Genomic DNA, 17,685 nt, shown 5'->3' on the forward strand with positions numbered 1-17,685 from the left:
TATTAGCTCTAATAGAGCTTGGGACAGAGTAGTGTTTTGTTGTGGAGGTTGCTGTTAAGTAAAAAGCAAGCTGTGACATAAAACCCCACCAGGTGAGGCTCTGGAAAGTAGAGGACTGGAAACAGTGTAACCATGGAACTGAGGACAGGAAACTGAAAAGGAGGAGTAGAATCTGTGAGTGCAAAGACAAGAAGATTGAAACTGGCATGAGAAAATAGATGGGCAGGCGACAGCTTGGAAGGGATGAAGCAGAAAAGATCAGCTTTATCATAATAGAGCTTCCAGGGTTGTATAAATCCTGAGATTCTTGATATCTCATAATTCATCAGCTGTCAGAAGTATCTGGGACATTCAGAGTTTCATACTCTTGTAGCCCTGCACCCAGGTGTCACAAGCAACATTAGCAGGTCCTTCTGCACTAGCTCAAGTGTCAGAGATGAGAGCATTGAATCTAAAAGTTCCAGTCTTACACGTATGAGTATCAAAATAAAATTTACTGGGTGGTTTGTAGACGAGGGGGCTTTTACAAAAATTTCACATTCCTACCAAATACACTAATTATAAACTCTGAAAAACCCCAGAGTTACATTTTTAAGTATGTGGACAGTCTATGTTGATTTTGTCAGAAATGAATGCTTCAGGATAGCGTTGTCCCATAGAGTCCTCCTCCTGTAGTTATGTTGCATTTGGAGCACAGGAAGGTGCAGGGCAGTACCCCCGCAGCCTTCTTGTAGGGGTCAGAAGGTATGTAGAGAGGGGTGTGAGAAGAAATGCTTGCTGGAGTTAACTCAGTGGTATGTACTAAACCTCTGCAAAACTGAGTGTATCTAAAAACACTTAAGGTATGCTTTTCATCCATCATCCCTGGTATGTTTTGTGGTTTTTGAATGGCTGATTTAAGTTGTTTGTATAAGACTTGCAGATGTGCTGTCTGTAACCTCAAACAAATGTAAAATGGAGATAATGCCTCCATCCTTCACCTTCATTTCACATGAATGCAGGGCTGTCAAAATACCTAGTCAATGTTTGTAAAATACTCAGAGGGTATAATGATGAGTGCTGCAGAATAGGTTTTCAGGAAAGAAAGGGCGGGGTTAGGCAGTGGGCAGCAAATAAGAAATGGAGAGAGAACGAGAAAGGGTTGTACTACTGAAGTATTATTGTCGGTCATTATTGAAGGTACAGCAAATTTGGCTTTAGGTCTTTTTGTAGTTGAATGAAAATGCCATGGCCACAAGACAATAAATATTATCTGTATAATATTCTGCTGGTTCAAATTTATCTAAAAATAAAATAGAACTTATTAGGTCAACAAACTACCTTATTGTACCGGTAAGAGTAGTTAGATTAGATATAGTCTCTCATGTTTTAGATGATATAGGCGCACAAACCCAGGCACAGTTCTAGGTTGTTCTCTGGCTGATGTGACGGTATGCAAACATTGTGTCTGTGTGCCAGAGTGCAGCAGGGCAGCTGCTCCCGAAGGGACCGGGAGCCCTGTGCAGTCACACAGTGGTGGGCAGGGGCCTCACTACCTGGGACTGGTCCCACCGGACCTGAGCAGAGCGAGCAGAGCAGGCTGGGGTGTAGGAGCCAGGTTCAACCAAGAGTCTCAATCATCAGGCAAGGCCACAGTGAGGAGGCATATCCCAGGTCAAGCTGGAAAGTCAGTGTGCGTTGCAGGATCAGGACCGGTTCTGGTGAGGGTAACCAGAAGTGGGGAGGAAATGCTGTGATTCTACAGTATCTCTGAACACACGCTGTACGTACACAAGAACAAAACTTGTGCCACTAGTGCTGTTTACTTTTCACTAGAACCTTCAATAAACTTCAGTTTTTGAAGAAAATACTGTTTCTTAAATGGAACTTTTGACATACTGTGGTTAATTTTTGTATTAACTATGGACAATGTCCAAAAATCAAAATTTTAAGTTTTAACAACAAAATCTTGATGTAGGCTAAAAATAGATCCACGTATGGCCTTCTATCCAGTCTAGTCTTTGTGCTGAAATCATTCTCTTCTTTATTTGCATCTTCCCCTTTTTGGCTTGATTGAATGGAGAAGTAGTTCTCCTTTAACATTGTATAGAGAATTTTTTATGTCCTGTAAGTGACGAAGAAGTAGGTGACAAAATTATTGTGACCAGACACACAAAATCCAATCTGAATTTGTCTTGCAACCTTTTGCAAGAAAACTAGAGTAAAGGTAAATAATTAAAAAAAAAAGAGTTAAAACCAATTTAAATATAAACTTCCTAAAAAACCGAGCAAGTATAGAAATCTCTCATTTCCTTTTGTCTTTCCAGTTTTACCCGAATTAAAGCTGCTCTGTGGTGCTGATTTTCTACAGACATTTAAGACACCCCATCTCTGGAAGGAAGAACACATCAAAGAAATAGTGGAAAAGTTTGGTTTGGTCTGTATTAGTCGTGCTGGCTCTGATCCTGCTCAGTACATCAATGCATCAGACCTTTTAACTAAATTTCAGCACAATATCTTTCTGGTGAAAGAATGGATTCTGAATGAAATCAGTGCAACACAGATACGCCATGCCTTATGCAGAGGATTAAGTGTAAAGTATCTCATACCCGATTCTGTTATATCCTACATTGCACAACATAATATCTTCACAGAAGAGAGTGAGCGGAAGAATGAAGGTGACTTGCTTCAGCCTCTGAAGTTGCATAACACAACAGTAAACCCACTAAATGACTAATGTCTGCAGTGTGTGAACTGGACAGACCTGGCATTTTTTGTGTAAAGTTCTTGAGAAACTAATTTCTTGTTGAAAGAAATGAGGGGAAAGTATATCAGTCCAAAATTTCTTGAATTCATGTGGTGTTTTAAATTCATGTGTGTGGTAGTGCTTAAGCAAATAGGGATGCTCAGTTGCCTAGCTTATAATGTATGAAGAATGGCTTCCTTGTGAAAATAAAATAAAGAAGATCTTAGCAATAAATATTAATCTCCAGTAATACTTAAGGGTCAAACGTGGTACTTTCCTGAATTATAACTCTCTAATCCTACAGATAGTTTTAGCATGAAGATGCCTTACTGTTCTGAAACAGCAAAATAAAATTAACCCTAACTTTTCTTTTTATATATATTACAATATATATAACTGCTAAACTGTGACTTTTTAGGACCCTGGATAACTTTTTTGTTTCGGCAGTTTAGACAAGAGACGTAAGTAAATCTTTCATGCAAGCATTTAACAATGCATGCACCATTCATGTCACTTCTAAGCCTCCAGATTCACAAATGACAGACAGCCCACACTGCCAGATTTAAAGTGTGTTTCTTTGCTTCTCTGATCAGAGTCTTCTATAAGAGAGTAAGTAATTGCCATAGTAGATAACATATCCAAGAGGAACTTCATCAGTACCATTTAAAAATACACAATGGAAAATAAATGAAAATAGCTAAGAGGCTTTCTCAGTATTTGAGCTCTAATGTTAGCCAGAAAAATATGTTCTCTTATATGTTGGTTTTCTATTCTGCTGATTCAGTTTATCTCATTTTTGACAGAAGACACCTTCGAAGAATATGGAATCTCTATAAGTGCTACTTCTGTGTTTCAGTGTTGCTTAAATTAAATGAAAGCATGCATTCAGTAGTGATGTAGCATGTATCAATATACAGAATTAACCACTGCTTCTTAATACAAGTTTCCACCTAACTGGCCCTTTTTGAGCCCACAGTTGGCCAAACAGCTTCCACTGGTAGTTCTTGAGAATTAAGGAGCTTGTGGAACAAGTTAGAGTAATGCCAGACACAAATTGCTTTCACTGAAAGAGTCTGTAGGATCATTTTCTGAAGAGAAGGCAGCATAAAGTAGCTGGAACATACTAAAGGAAGAAGGATTTGCCCCAAAAACATGCAAGATATGCACTCGTATAGCTTTGGCTAATATCTTAAACTAAAGCTATTTAAAGGGGTTTTTTCCAGTGGCATGAAAAATGAAGAGTAGTATGGTTAAAATGCATCTCCAGATAATCGGTAGACTTACAGAAGTTGTATGGAAGGTGAATGTTTCATTCTGCTTAAATCAAGTCATCCTGCTGTCATTAGAAATCTCAGAGGTTCAGCCATGTGGAAGGATTTAAAGGCAACACTTCAACAGTAATCGGATTAGAAGGACTTGCATAGCTCCATGGTCTAAAAAAGAGAGAAAAGAAAACAGAGTTCAAACTCGCCACAAAGAAAGGCAGCGAGCTGTGTAGTACAGAATAAACACACTGTTCTGAGACTTTGATTTTGTCAATTGCTGAAATAGGGATGCCTGCAGATTTCAATGGGTACTGGAAAATGGTCAGCAATGACAATTTTGAGGAGTACCTGAAAGCACTAGGTAAGGTTTCTGACATGTTTCTTTGATAAATAATCAATAAATGCAACCTCTCAGTCTTTACATGGATCTATTTTTTCTTGTACAGTCAAAAATCATTTTTGTGAGAAATATTTTTTTTGCAGAATGCACTTTAAGAATTGCCTTATGCAAAATTGTTTTGTCTTAAGCAGCCTCTACCTTTTACCATCTTGAAGCTTAGTGTACACTGAGATTAAGCTACATAGCTTAAAGAGGTAAGTGGCAGATTTCAAACTTTAAAAAACAAACGTAATTTGGAAAAGAGTAAATTTTTATTTGTAATAAAGAGACAATAATTTACTTAATGCAATTTTGTGTGTTTGCATTTGATGTAAAGTGCTAGTATTTCTATAGGAATATTAAAGGCCTTATTAACTGTCAAATACAAACGGTATTTTTTAGGTTAAATAAACCAGAAAATCAAAACATTAGCTTATTTAAGTTAAAAGAATTAGGTTATGGACTTTTTCCCGATGAGAAGGCTGGACTGCAAGATCTGAACATTTATTTATCTTTGTTGGGTTTAGTTCTCCCAAGACCTACAAGCTTCTTTTTGTGGTAAGACTTTTCTGGATTAAAATAATTCTTTTTCTTTTTTCAGATGTAAATGTTGCTGTAAGAAAAATAGCAAACTTGCTAAAACCTGACAAAGAAATCCTTCAGAATGGGGATCATATGATCATTAAAACGCTAAGCACTTTTAGAAACTACATCATGGAATTTGATGTAGGAAAGGAGTTTGAGGAGGATTTAGCTGGCGTGGATGATCGCAAATGCATGGTAAGAATTAGAGCTGTAACCATAGACAAAAAAGAAAAAGGAATATTGATAAATTGAGACGTTTCACAGACCACACCTGTTAAACATTTTTTGTGGCTATTCCTAAAATTATTTCTGTATTTCTCAGTTTGCTGAGATGTGCACACAGTTTTTACTGTGCCTTTGCATTAAGGGAATGCTAATTTAAATCTGGAGCACAAAACAATTTTATCAATGAATGAACAGCAACATCTGTGAAATGTTACTCAATTATACTGGGATATTGGTTAGTCAAAAAGACATCTAGGTTCAGACCTCCAGAATCTCTTCACTGAGCAGTGTTTTACGGTAAAGGAAATCCACTGTCTGCAGGGTCAGGCACTATTCCCCATGTGTAAGAATGGCCAAGTGCTTAGAAATTGCAGCTTTTCTTTCTTGTTCCTGTGCTCCTTTCTTCCTGGGTGTGTTTATTAGAGCAGAAGCATTAATTAGCCTGCTGGAACAAATCTTACTGCAATTGATAAGCAAACACTGCAGTCTCTTCCTTATGAGCTCTTTTTGCTTGCTAGAGAGACAATATTTTCCAATTTATGACTGATAAACACCAATTAACGGGAAAAACTTGAGGATACCAAGTTCTTGCCTGTTAGTTTGAAAGCAAGATACTTGCAATATCCTACAGTGAAGAAGCTGATAAGCAAAAGAAAATTGTCTCGAGAGGGACTATAGAGGAGAAATCCCATAAAAGAGAATTAATACTTTTCCATTCTTAGAAAGATAGTGCCATTTAAAACCGATACTATTCCCTAACATTAGGATATGCAAATTTGCTTTTGCTCTGGTGATGGCTGGAAAGGGAAAGAAGGTGAAGATCAGAAAAAAAGAATGGCTAGCTAGCGAGTGCCTCAACTTATCCTTCTGTACTCCTTGTTGCAGAGGGTGGAAGCACGATAGAGTGTAGGATACAACATTCCCAGAAGGGAGAAGCAATGTGTAGTTGTGTGTAGGAAAGTGCCCCAATGTCATAATACATTTTTGTCTGCTGGAAGGCTCTTAATCAGGATAATGAGGTCCAGAGCCACTGAATAGTTAAAAGCCCAGAGAAAGACTTTGACTTAGATGGCTAAATTGCTAAATAGCAATATTCAAAACACCTGCTGAAGTGCTTAAAATGTATAAGTCCTCAGTGTTTGAGCCAGTGAAGTACTGGTTTGTGTGTGTACAGAACTGTCTCCATCTAAGCATTTTCTGTACTTAAATACCATTAAGCTCCAGGACTAGAACATCCTCTACATGAAAGAAAGAAGTAATTGTGCTCTGAGGCTGTCTGGCATGTACCTGCAATAAGTTCTTACAAAATGTGTCAGACAACCACTGTGTTGAAAAATCAGATTCAAAAGACATGGAAATGTGGCCCTTGCCCAGTCCTGCTTTGAAATGCAGAATAGATTTAACACACAATTGTTAATTTCCTGACAAATACCCTAAATATTTCATTGTTTGTAACAGGCCAAAATTCTCTACCCTATTTTGCAAAATTGAGTGATAGGGAAGAATTGAAAATGTTGAACAAGAAAAAAGAAACTAGAGAAAGATTATTCTAGTCACTACAACAGCTGTTTGATTTGCAGTGGAACCTAGTTCAGCCTGCTTCCAAGGGTTGCTTAAACATTTTATCTATTGTCTGTTTAGTGCAAAATGCTCACTCAGCCTTGGAAGCAGAAGGTACCAGTATCTTCTTGCCTTTTCCAAAAAAACCCAAGAGGTAGTCACTGACCTTGGCTGATTGTTTTGTTAAGAATTACTTAGGCACATGGTTCCACAAAAACTTTCAGAAATCCTCAATGACCCCTTCTGGCCTCCAGCATCAAACAGATCCAAACTGCAGCTCTACAGTTAAGGCTGCAGATCGCTGGTTCTCTGTTTGCCTTGTAGCAATGTATCATACTTTACAGTTCAATTTACTTATTAAAGATTTCTACATGAGACCTCAGTTTTTTCAAAGGCAAAACAGTACAAGAAGCTGTCTTTCTGAAACCACTTCAGCCCAAATCTGGTAACCACAACGTCAGGCAAAACTTGCAGTTGTTAAGCAACAAAATAATGGTCCAGAAAGAGTCTTTTGAGAGAAAGGTCATGGAGGTGATAGAAGAGATACTGGACCATTGCCTCAGTGATGTTATAAAGCAAACCACCATAAAAGCAAAGGTTGAATATCATTCTTTGTGTTTCTTTTTCTCATTTATAGCTTATGAAACTGCGTGCTGTAAATGGCTTAATCATTAATACTAAATCTGATTAATGGGAGAGATAATGAATCAATTATTGTTTTTTGTATTGCAGACTGAGCAGACCACTGGGCAAGTTTCATCCTAGTAGCACAGTGTATGAGAAGTACAAAGTAACATGGATAAGACAAATTATACATTAAACATTAATCTATATAGCAGAGCAATCATCAGGAGAGTAGCAAAAATAAAAAAATAAGTAATTCATCCAGTAGGTATAGATTATTTTTTCTTTTAATGAAGAATATATAATCTAACTAGAGTTAACAACATTAAAAAATAATACTGGCACAGTGAACAGGTTGGATCTTGTGTATAATTCACTGAAATTGTGTTCACTTTTCTGTTGTAAAACACATCTTTGAGTCTGCCAGGGTCGAGTGTAACTACAGTAACTCCAAATCAATACTGTCTGTCATGAGTGAAGGCTAAAAAGTTTTGCTGATACTTATTTTAGAAGTAAGCCAAGGTTTGACAGGAGGAATTGATACTCCTGTGATAGTATAGGCCCCCTGCTTCATTTGACTAGGACTTTTTCCATTTTTATAGTTGGTCACTCCTGGAAGCCTGTCTGAACTTTCTGGAACAGTGAGATGATTACCTTAGGAGTTTCAATTTGCCCTTTTTTTTGACCTTTAACCATCACTTTCTTGTATGCAGCATGCTTTTAGGTGATTCTATTTTCTTGAGGGATATAGGTAGCATCAGTTGGTGATATCTGTTCCTTTAAGATTTTGTTTCTGTTGGAAGTGAAAATTTGCCACTTAGAAATCTTGAGAAAATCAAAAGCCTTGCTTGTTTAGTTAAAGATGCAATTTCTCTGTTCTGTAAAACAAAAGATTAGGATAGTTGACCACACAGATGTGTTGATCACTAATCACAGTGCAAGGTACTTCCAAGAAGCCAGTAGATACTCAGTGCATTCCTAGCGTTACTGAAACCATGTACGGAGCAAGCAGCAGCACAGCCTGGTCTCCTAAGACATGCAGACGAGACTTCTGTGTTCACTTAGCTCCATAATGCTATTGTGCTTCTCCTGGAGTTTTCCCCAGAGGTTTTATCTCCTAGATAAAAGTTAAATAAGAGTTTCTCTGTTTGACAATTTTGTGAAAGATATGTTTCAGCAAGTTTAATCATACTTAATCTTTAGGGTTGTTAAAAACTTCACGGTTTGAACTCCAAAGGTAAAATTAAAGTTTATGTATTCAGGGGCATCTTTTATTCTTTGCAAATGTTACAAGGTGCACATTAGATGGTGTAAAAGTAGTTTAGAACGTTAATATTGAATTACATTATTTCTCATATGTGAAGTTTGAATCAGATCATATGATAAAGTTTCTACTACTTCAAAGAGGTTTTTGTGGTTTTAATTGGTAACATATGTCAGATGTATAGCATACAAAGACAGAAATTTAAAGTTAAATGGATAACTATGGCTTTGCTAGTTCCTGAACTGAGTATTTGATCCTGCTGTCTTCATTCTCTGTGAAGCTCCAGTCTCATCAGGAAATTTCCTCAATTTTAAAGATAAATTCTATAATCTCTAGCTGTGATTAATTTAGTGAGTGCATCAGGTATTGCACTAAATATAAAACCTTGTTTCATGCACATAAACTTTACTGTGGAAAAAATTTACTGTGCACAAAAGAGGCAAGACCTTATTGAGAGAACAATTAATTGATAACCATCTCCGAAAGTACGTCCCATTCATCACCAGACATTTTTAACTCCTTTTTTCACCATCAGTAATAAACAGTGAAGCTGAGGAAACATCTGTGATGTGAAATATGTGCCAGTAAACGTAAGAACAGGCAGGGTCTGACACTAAGCACAAAAGTTAGCCTTAAGTACCTTCACAGTGTATTCGCTTAGTGTATCAGTCAGAAGTTTATTAAAAAGTTAACTGACAAAACTTAAAGGCTGAGAGAAAGGCTGAAGTTTCACATTGCAAGTCTTTGCACCCAATGTATCAAAGCAGACTGAGAATAGGATAGCTCAGATTCAAAACTTACTTCCCTAAAATTTTTACTTTTGTAATAATTTTGCTGCTAAAGTTAGAGAAAGTTTTTGCATTATAGTTTTTCTCTGCTCTTCAAGCATTTGAATGAGACTGAATTGCTTTAGCTCATGCTGTCCAGAAAGAATCTATCTTTGACAGAGACTAAGGGCAAGTGATCTGTTTAAAAAATCAAGGAAGATTCTATGTTCTAAATATAGAACAGCACAATTTATTGGATAATTGAAAACAGCATTAGTTGCATTCAAATTGAATATTTGCCTAAGCAAGTGAAGGATGCTTCAGTAATTCAGAGCCTTGTGCTCTTTGGCATAGTAATTTTCTTCTTACATTAAAGGAGGAAAGGAAATGACAGTGACTGGGGACTAGTAAACAGATAAAACAGCAAGAATTTGAAACTGAAGGTAGGAAATCATATGTATTAACCATTTAGTTAACCAAAACAGAACACAAGCAGAATATAACCATGGATAAGTTATCAAATGGGTGTTTAGGGTTCCATTGTTGGAACTAATATAACCTTTAGTCATAGTTAAGGCTTGCTGGGCTGGTGTAGGGCGAGGGGGATTTGGGAGTTGTAGAATTCACTCATTGGATCTATCATACATCTTACCATACGAAGTATCTTCCTGAAAATATATAGTCATTTGTTGTTTAAGACACCCACGTAGGGATTGTTCATAGGCATCTGACCAATCCTTCTGTCACACAAACTAGTGCTAGTTACATGTCCCATATCCTAGTGAAAGGAGGTGAGTTGTTTGAAACGGCTCATGGCTCTGTTTTAAATAACTAACATGCCCAATGTGGAACTTATTCCTCCCCAGTTTGTATTCAGGAAAAATGCAGTTAAGTTTAGTTGTTCTGGACATAATTTGATTTATACTACTGCAAGGTCAGAATAAAGCCCTGTTATAAAATTACATGGCTCATGAAGCTGTTTAGGCAGAGTTCCTCTGTTCCACAAATGGAATTCACAGCTGTGTTTTTAGTTTAAAGTAGGTATTGGAATGAAGACTTTGCTGCCAGAAAAACAACCAACAAACATTGCAATATTTGGAATTTTTCAGTAGGGATCCCCCACAGGGTGGGAAGACTCAAAATAAATTGTGTGTGTCTAGTAAGATGCAAGATCAGCAATATGTCTTTTCTCGATCCCTCTGATTCAACTGTTTTGTTTCTTTACCCCCTCAAATGCTGTCCTTGTCTTTTTGGATTGTATTTTCTCGTGTACCCTGTTGGAACAAGCATTGTGCTAGAGTGACTGTTGCTGGGAGGTGTTTTTATGTCATTGCCTGTGTGTATGTACTAATTTTCTCTCATATCTAGTGCCCTCTCTCTGCAGTACTGTAAATTCCTCATTGGAATAATCTCTGACTTTTGGGGGGGCCTTAATTTAAACGAGGTAGTCTTTGTGTAGTTTTCTGTTGATAGTTCTGACCTTTTACAAACTGCTGTCCGCAAGTGAGGAAGAACAGTCCTCTAGTCAGTCCCTCTGAGGCTTGAGAGAACAGAGGTCCACCCTTGTATCTGTCTCAGGCTCTAAAACTCTGGTTCATTCAGTCTCCGTGTCTCAGTAAAGAGGAGCTATTTCTTTTTTTCTGCCTTGTTTAACACCGCGTGCTCTTTTCATGTTACTGCTTATTACCTGTAAGTGATATGCTCAGCACATTTGTGCAGTGATATCAAATGAGATCTCTAGAATCTTTTACCATATAATTTAAGATGTTATTAACTTCAGATTTTGCAGTGCTTGGTTCATGTCTAAAACCTGAGACTGATCAGAAGCTTTGATCTAGTTATTTACAGAACTACTGCTAACATGCTGAAGCATTGTAGGGGAGGTGGTTTTGGATGGGTTTAGCATTTCAGCTTTTTGTGAATCCTAAAAACTCCAGTTATGAATGCAGGAAGTGCAATCAGAAGGAATCAGTTGAAAACCTGAGAACCAGACTTACCAAATCCAATGCTGAATTATAAACCTTTAGTGTTGTGTACAATTACATCTTGCTAAAATTACACACAGAATAAATCAATTATACACATTAATTTAAACAATAAGTGTCTTAGAATCAATTCTGATCCTTGCACAAAGTGAATTGGATGTGCTGGTTTTTCCTTTTTTTTTTTTTTCTGACATAGGGTATAAACACATCTCCCTATTTTTGTATTATTTGTATACAACTTTATTTCAGTTAAAAAAAGAAAAAAATCCACCATTCCTAAGAAGTAGAACATTACGCAGTGTCCAAAATACTGATTCTGCCCCTCCTCCCATATATTGTTGCCTGCATAGCCCAGAGCTTTGGCACATTTACTTTCCTACTCCCTGGAACATGTCTCCAGTCATTACTTTCTTTTATTGCTTTTACGAGAAAGGGTTCAAAATAAGGGATTTGAACATTTAAGATCTGATCCTATCTGACAGGAGCTTACCCTTGGATCTAAAATTTGTCAATCCAATCCTAAGCCCCTTTGCTAGCAATGGAGATGCTGACAATCATAGAGGCAAAACACTGCTTCTACAAGTGTCTCATCTTGTGACTACAGTGAACTTCAGTGAGCTCATCAGTCAGGTACAGAACGCCCACATTATAACCAGCTTGTCTTTTTAACAACAATCTGAGCCCCTTTGTAATGACATGAACAGGTTTCTGAGTCCGGTAGCTACAGAGATCTATTATGAGACATCACACCTGCCAGCCCCAGCAGCAGCTGAGAAATGCGTTGTATTGTACTATCAGCCATTTTCTATGAGTTAACTTTGGGAATTCTGTTGCTGCATGGCTAAAAACAGGAATGAGGAAATAGGAGGTTAGATTTATAAGTGTTTCTACAGGGTTGAACTGAAGTTAGTAAGGGAGGGAAAGGTTGATGTAGATTTTATTATCTGAGAGAAAGTCCAGGAATCCTACCACTAATTTTTCTGTTGGGTTTGTTGTTTTCTTAGTAGTTTGTCTGTCACCAACCTGCCAGATACGGATTTGATGAGATAAAAGGAGTTAGAGGATGGAGAGATGACAAACCCTGAACATGGTTGTATCCCTCCTGTTAGCAGTGTGCAGCATGCCTCCTACACAGAAGGTCACAGGTAGTGACTGCAACACTACAGAATGCCCCTTCACAGTTACGTTGGATTTTGTCTGTGATGTCAACATTAGTTTATTCCATTAGCACTTCATTCGATGAAAATTCCCCCTGCAGACTGCTTACCAGAGGATTTTATATCACTTTGATAGTTAGTACAGATAAAAATGCTTTATCTTAAAAGGCTATTAAGTATCTTGTTTGATATATTGCCATGTTTGACCAAAAATTCTAGGGTATTGTCTTTGGTGTTACTTCTAAACACAATATAGGACACAGTTTACATCATCTGACCTAAACAATTACTTTCCATTGTTTAATCTTTCTTAAATCATAGTTACAGTTTTAAAAAGACTAGTCATTCTCATAGGCAGAGAATTACTGGATTGAGATGGAGCGTGGAGTGTGTCGTGCAGTTTTAGAGCGCTGCAGTCATTTGCTGCACCATAATATAGAGACAACACTCTAAAGGGAAGTAGAAGAAAAATAGAACTGGTACTACTGTGTTTCTCCTACAGATGGGAAATCAATAACATTTTTTGATGAAGAGTGGAAGCTGCAGTTCATATTTGTAAATGCAATGTGTCATAAATCTATGTAACATTAGCAAAAAATGTTCATGGACTATTTTTTTTAAGTTATTTTCTTTCATTCATCTGTAAAATACATAATGTATCTTCAGCTGCAGGGCACGTGACCCAAGCAAGCACATTAGGAATAGCCAACATGGGAATGAGAAACATTGTGCAGAGCCAGCATCAAATGTTTCTGCACTTAGACCTCACTAGGAAATGCAAGGTTCTCTGATAAAATAGTTTGTTTGATGAATATTTCAGTAAATTACAAAAGTCAGTGTCTCTGGCTGTGGGTCAGTATGACTTGCCACTAGAAGCTGGAAGTAATATCTATTGTCATTCTGCAAGACTTCACTACTGTTACTGCTACTGGACAAAATCCAGATACATAATACTAAATATTTCATAAATCTACCTTGTCTTATAACTGAAAACTGCAATGAGAATACTTTAATTATAATGTCTTCTACCTTTAATTTTCAGGAGGATGGTGTTGCTATGCACAGGTGTTTAAGTCTTCATAACACAAAGAGATTAAATCACTACCAATATTGTGTGAATGGACAAATAATAAAAGGAAAATATCTAAGTACACAAAAATAGTGTAAGACTACAGAAATCATATCATAAAACTAAAGAAAATGTAAACATTTTTTGTGTTCTTAGGCTTCAAAGGCTTCTTCACCTCCCAGGGCAGCTCCATTCTCTATTATTACACCTCAAGAACAAAGAGTATCTAATGCAAAGATGTGCAATATTGGTGGTTAGAATTTTTGAGAAAAGTTCAGGCAAGACTCACTCTGTTTATCTTACTCCACAAACTTTCCTTGTGCTCTTTCAGTATTTTTAATCACACAATCAACTATCACATTAATCACTATTTTCTATTGAGGTTTCCTACAAAATTATATGCATTTGACCTAGGAAGCTAGGTCTTAGGTTTAAGTATGATCAGGTAGTAAGTAAGCAAAACTTAAGCTTGCTTATGATGAACTAGGTTATGTACTACCTAGCTGAAAGGAATAAATTAAGTCTTCCATTTATCCTATAAGTAGTATGAGATGTTCAAGAAGGCAGGAGCCTTCAGTTTTAGAGAAATATTACATTTTTCATCTGATTGGCTCTGTTGCCATGAGGAAACTGCAGCTTTCCAATGTCCTCCAGGTTTGTCTACTTCTTTTTTTCTTGTGGAGGCAGATGAAGAATAGGAACTGTCTGCCTGGGGATGCTGTGCTCTCCAAACCCTGGCAAAGATCTTCAGTTATTCCAGACAGGAGACAGTAGCTCAGTCTCTGTAATTGGGCAAACCTTAGGTAATGCTATTATCAAAACGGGGGCAAACAAGGTTAATCATAAAAGCCTACTTTTCTAAGAAAAGTTCCTTTACATAAAAGGTAAGGCATCTCTTTATCTTGATAGGAAGTGTGTTCCAGGGAGGAAAACAACAGCAACTAAAGGCTCATACAGAACTGCCTTACTAGTCTGTTCAAGTGCTTGACTCCTGCAATGTTGGTATCTTGAGACAATCTTTTAAAATAAACCTTTGCTCTTATATACAACAAAAGAGACTGTATTTATCAACATTTGCCTTACAGTGGTATTTTTGGAATATTATTATTACGTTCTGACTCAAATATTCGGATATGTTCTAAGGCAAGTATTGCTCTATCTTAACTCTCGGTAAAGGGCAGACTATTAGCAGCAGCCAGTGCACATATAACAGCCATAGCAACTCCCACCTCAGGTAGTACTCTGTGTGTCTCAATAGAGATACCTGAAATGGAAGAACTTATTTCAATCCGAGTTAAAAGAGATTAGTTGTGTCTTTTATTATATGAGACATTACAGTTTTACCTAAAGAAAGGAAAGACACTGATTAATCTTACTGTCATAAAGTGGTTGTTCCTGCTAACAAAGAAGAGGACATTATGTTCTCCTGCAATGTATCCTGTCCTTTATAACCTTCATAGCCACATACAAAAATCAGAAACTAATAACTTCCACAACTGACTTTGAACATCAGTAGTACTAATAAAGTTGGATCTTACTTTATAGTGGTATATTGCCTTTGAATTCACATGTAAATCCCCAAAATTTAACTATTAAGCTAGTCTAATCATTAAGCTGTGCTGAGCTAATAATGAATAAAAATAAGTGCAATTCCTAAGCAAAGTTGCAAATACAAATGCTTCATTCCATCTACAACTCATCAGTAGAAATAATGTTAATTTTCTGATATATTAATTTTTTTAGAATCATCAGAAAGTCTTAGGTGTGTTATCTAACAAATTAAACATTTTTCACTTTGACTAGTATTATTTGTTATCTTCTCTCTCCAACTGGATATCTACAGATTCAAAACATATATGGAAGAGGATATGAATTATGATGGTGATATTAACTTAAGCTTTACCCAAATGCATTGTTCCTGCTTGCATTAGCATTTTGTACATTGAAAGGATATGGCTTTTTAAAAATGTTATCTACTACTTGATTTAAATACATCATTTTACAAGAGTGAACAGAAGAGTTTGTGAACGCATTTTGCAAATCAGAGATTTTTAGCAAGGACAAATGAGTTTGTGTTTCAGAGACCCCGTATGGTGCGAACAGACTCTATGGGATCAATACCCGTGCCTTGCCTATGGTTATCTATGCTGGCACTCTTTCTAGCGATTCGTTTTCTGTGTGTGTTTAGTCTAGAGCTTCCCAGGCCCAGGGGCGGAGACCGCTGGCTATACACGTTTAAAGAGAGTGGCTATCACAGTTATCTTTTAAGAATTAATTGTTTGTGACATACGCAAACTAAATAAATAGGGCCGCATAGTTCTTGAATGTCAAACTGGTTTCAGTTCCCAGAATGACAAATGTAGGCTGACTTCTTTTCTTAGAAACTACACAGGATGGATGCAGAAATTTTTCCTTTAATGAATGGTCAGCATTCATCTCTCCATGTTTGACCGCTCATACAGGCAGTGGCTTAAGACTTTTACAAGGTAGACAGTAATTCCATACCTAGTCCTCAGATTCACTTCAAACAAGCTGGTTTAAAAGCCACATGCTGATGTTCATGTTAAACTGTCATCACGGAGCACAAATTGTCACTGCTCTTCCCCTTCCCTCTTTATTTTACAGAGTATTGTTTCTCTTTATCTTAGGGAGACATGAAAAGCAAATTGTCAGTAAAGACTAACCAGAGTAACAAGCTGTAGGATGCACCCTCATACATTTAAGTAGTTTTATGAATCCAGTTCTACTGATCTACTCAGGACAGCACCAATAGTCACAAAAGTTGAATCCTGCAACACCTTACTCTCACTTTTGTTCTGCCAATTCTGGCTTGAGTAGTTCTCCAGCTACAGTTAAACAAAGCAAGGTTCTGTCAACGTGACCAGTTTGCTGATAATTCCAAACCACTCTGCTTGATGACAGAAGTCAGATTAAAACACGGGAAAAAAAAAATCTCAGAATTGAAAATCCTTGCTCATCCATAGCTGCCAGTAGGTGGGTACTTTTTTCAGGTAGAGCAGCTGGGGAATCCTTCTTATGGGGGAAAAAACCAAGCTGAATCTCGAGTTTTCAGCTTTTTTTGCAAAGATAGTGTTAGGCTGCGCATCCCGTCTGCTGCTGTATTTGTCATCAGGGAGAGAGGAGTGCACTCTTACACAATGATTTTGTTATGATATTTTTTCTTGTGTTTTATCTCATCTTTCCAGGTTTTGGCAGGCAGTTGGGCAGTAACTTCCATTTTTAATCTAATTTCTTTTGTGATTATCCTAAGCATTACAACACTCTACAATTATGCTTCTTATGAGATACATTAATCATTTATTTTATTTGAGAGAAGTTTTGCTTTAAGGAAACTAATCATAATACCAGGGAATAGTGCAGTAACACTGAACACATCTATTTTGTTAGACCACTGTATCTTGGGATGGAGATAAGCTTCTTTGTGTACAGAATGGAGAAAAAGAAGGTCGTGGTTGGACCCAGTGGATTGAAGGAGATGAAATGCACCTGGTAAGAACATGTAACAGGTTTTAAATGCCACTCTACTAAAGTGTTTCGATGTAATGCAGCAGCCTGTGTGCTATCTCATCTTGGCTTACTTTGTCGTAGTTAAGTATTGGTGCAGCATTTGACTTGTTTTAAAGCAACAATTACATTTGGAGCCATTATGCTTTTATGTCCCTTACAACGACAGGCTGATTTCAAAGCAGTACTCTTTCTATGTTAACTGTCTGTCCAGACATACCAGTTTGAAATGTTTACTCTGAGGAAGACATTTAACAGAATGTCCTTCATACACTGTGAAATACGCAGTATGGGAGCTGGTGAAATTATGCATCAAACAGTAAGCCATAAGGGGAAAATATACCATTGTTCTTTTAAAATAATTACAGGCCAGACTGCCTTAGAGCCTAGAGAACTAAAACAGCAATTAAGCTTTTGAAATGTCATGTTCTTTCAGATCATCATTTTTATCTTTCTAAGTTAACAGGACCTGAAAGAGGATGCTTATTCTTTTCTCACATAGGTCTTTAGAGCATTCTCACTTTCTCATCAATGTGGGTAAAAGGCAGTCTTCCT

General features: G+C 37.1%; 1 protein-coding gene across 1 annotated transcript in view; it reads left to right on the top strand.

The window, feature by feature from the left end:
• The first annotated feature begins 4,233 nt into the window (after window positions 1-4,233).
• Window positions 4,234-17,685, top strand: part of RBP1 (retinol binding protein 1, cellular) — a 16,431-nt gene continuing 2,979 nt past the window's right edge. Inside the window, exons 1-3 of the mRNA XM_010075611.1 lie at window positions 4,234-4,351; window positions 4,971-5,149; window positions 17,014-17,115. Coding sequence (XP_010073913.1) covers window positions 4,279-4,351; window positions 4,971-5,149; window positions 17,014-17,115 — 354 coding nt within the window. The 5' untranslated portion in view covers window positions 4,234-4,278. The remainder of the gene's footprint in view (window positions 4,352-4,970; window positions 5,150-17,013; window positions 17,116-17,685) is intronic.

The sequence above is a fragment of the Pterocles gutturalis genome, unplaced genomic scaffold, assembly GCF_000699245.1.
Source record: "Pterocles gutturalis isolate BGI_N339 unplaced genomic scaffold, ASM69924v1 scaffold38817, whole genome shotgun sequence".
Classification (NCBI taxonomy): Eukaryota; Metazoa; Chordata; class Aves; order Pterocliformes; family Pteroclidae; genus Pterocles; species Pterocles gutturalis.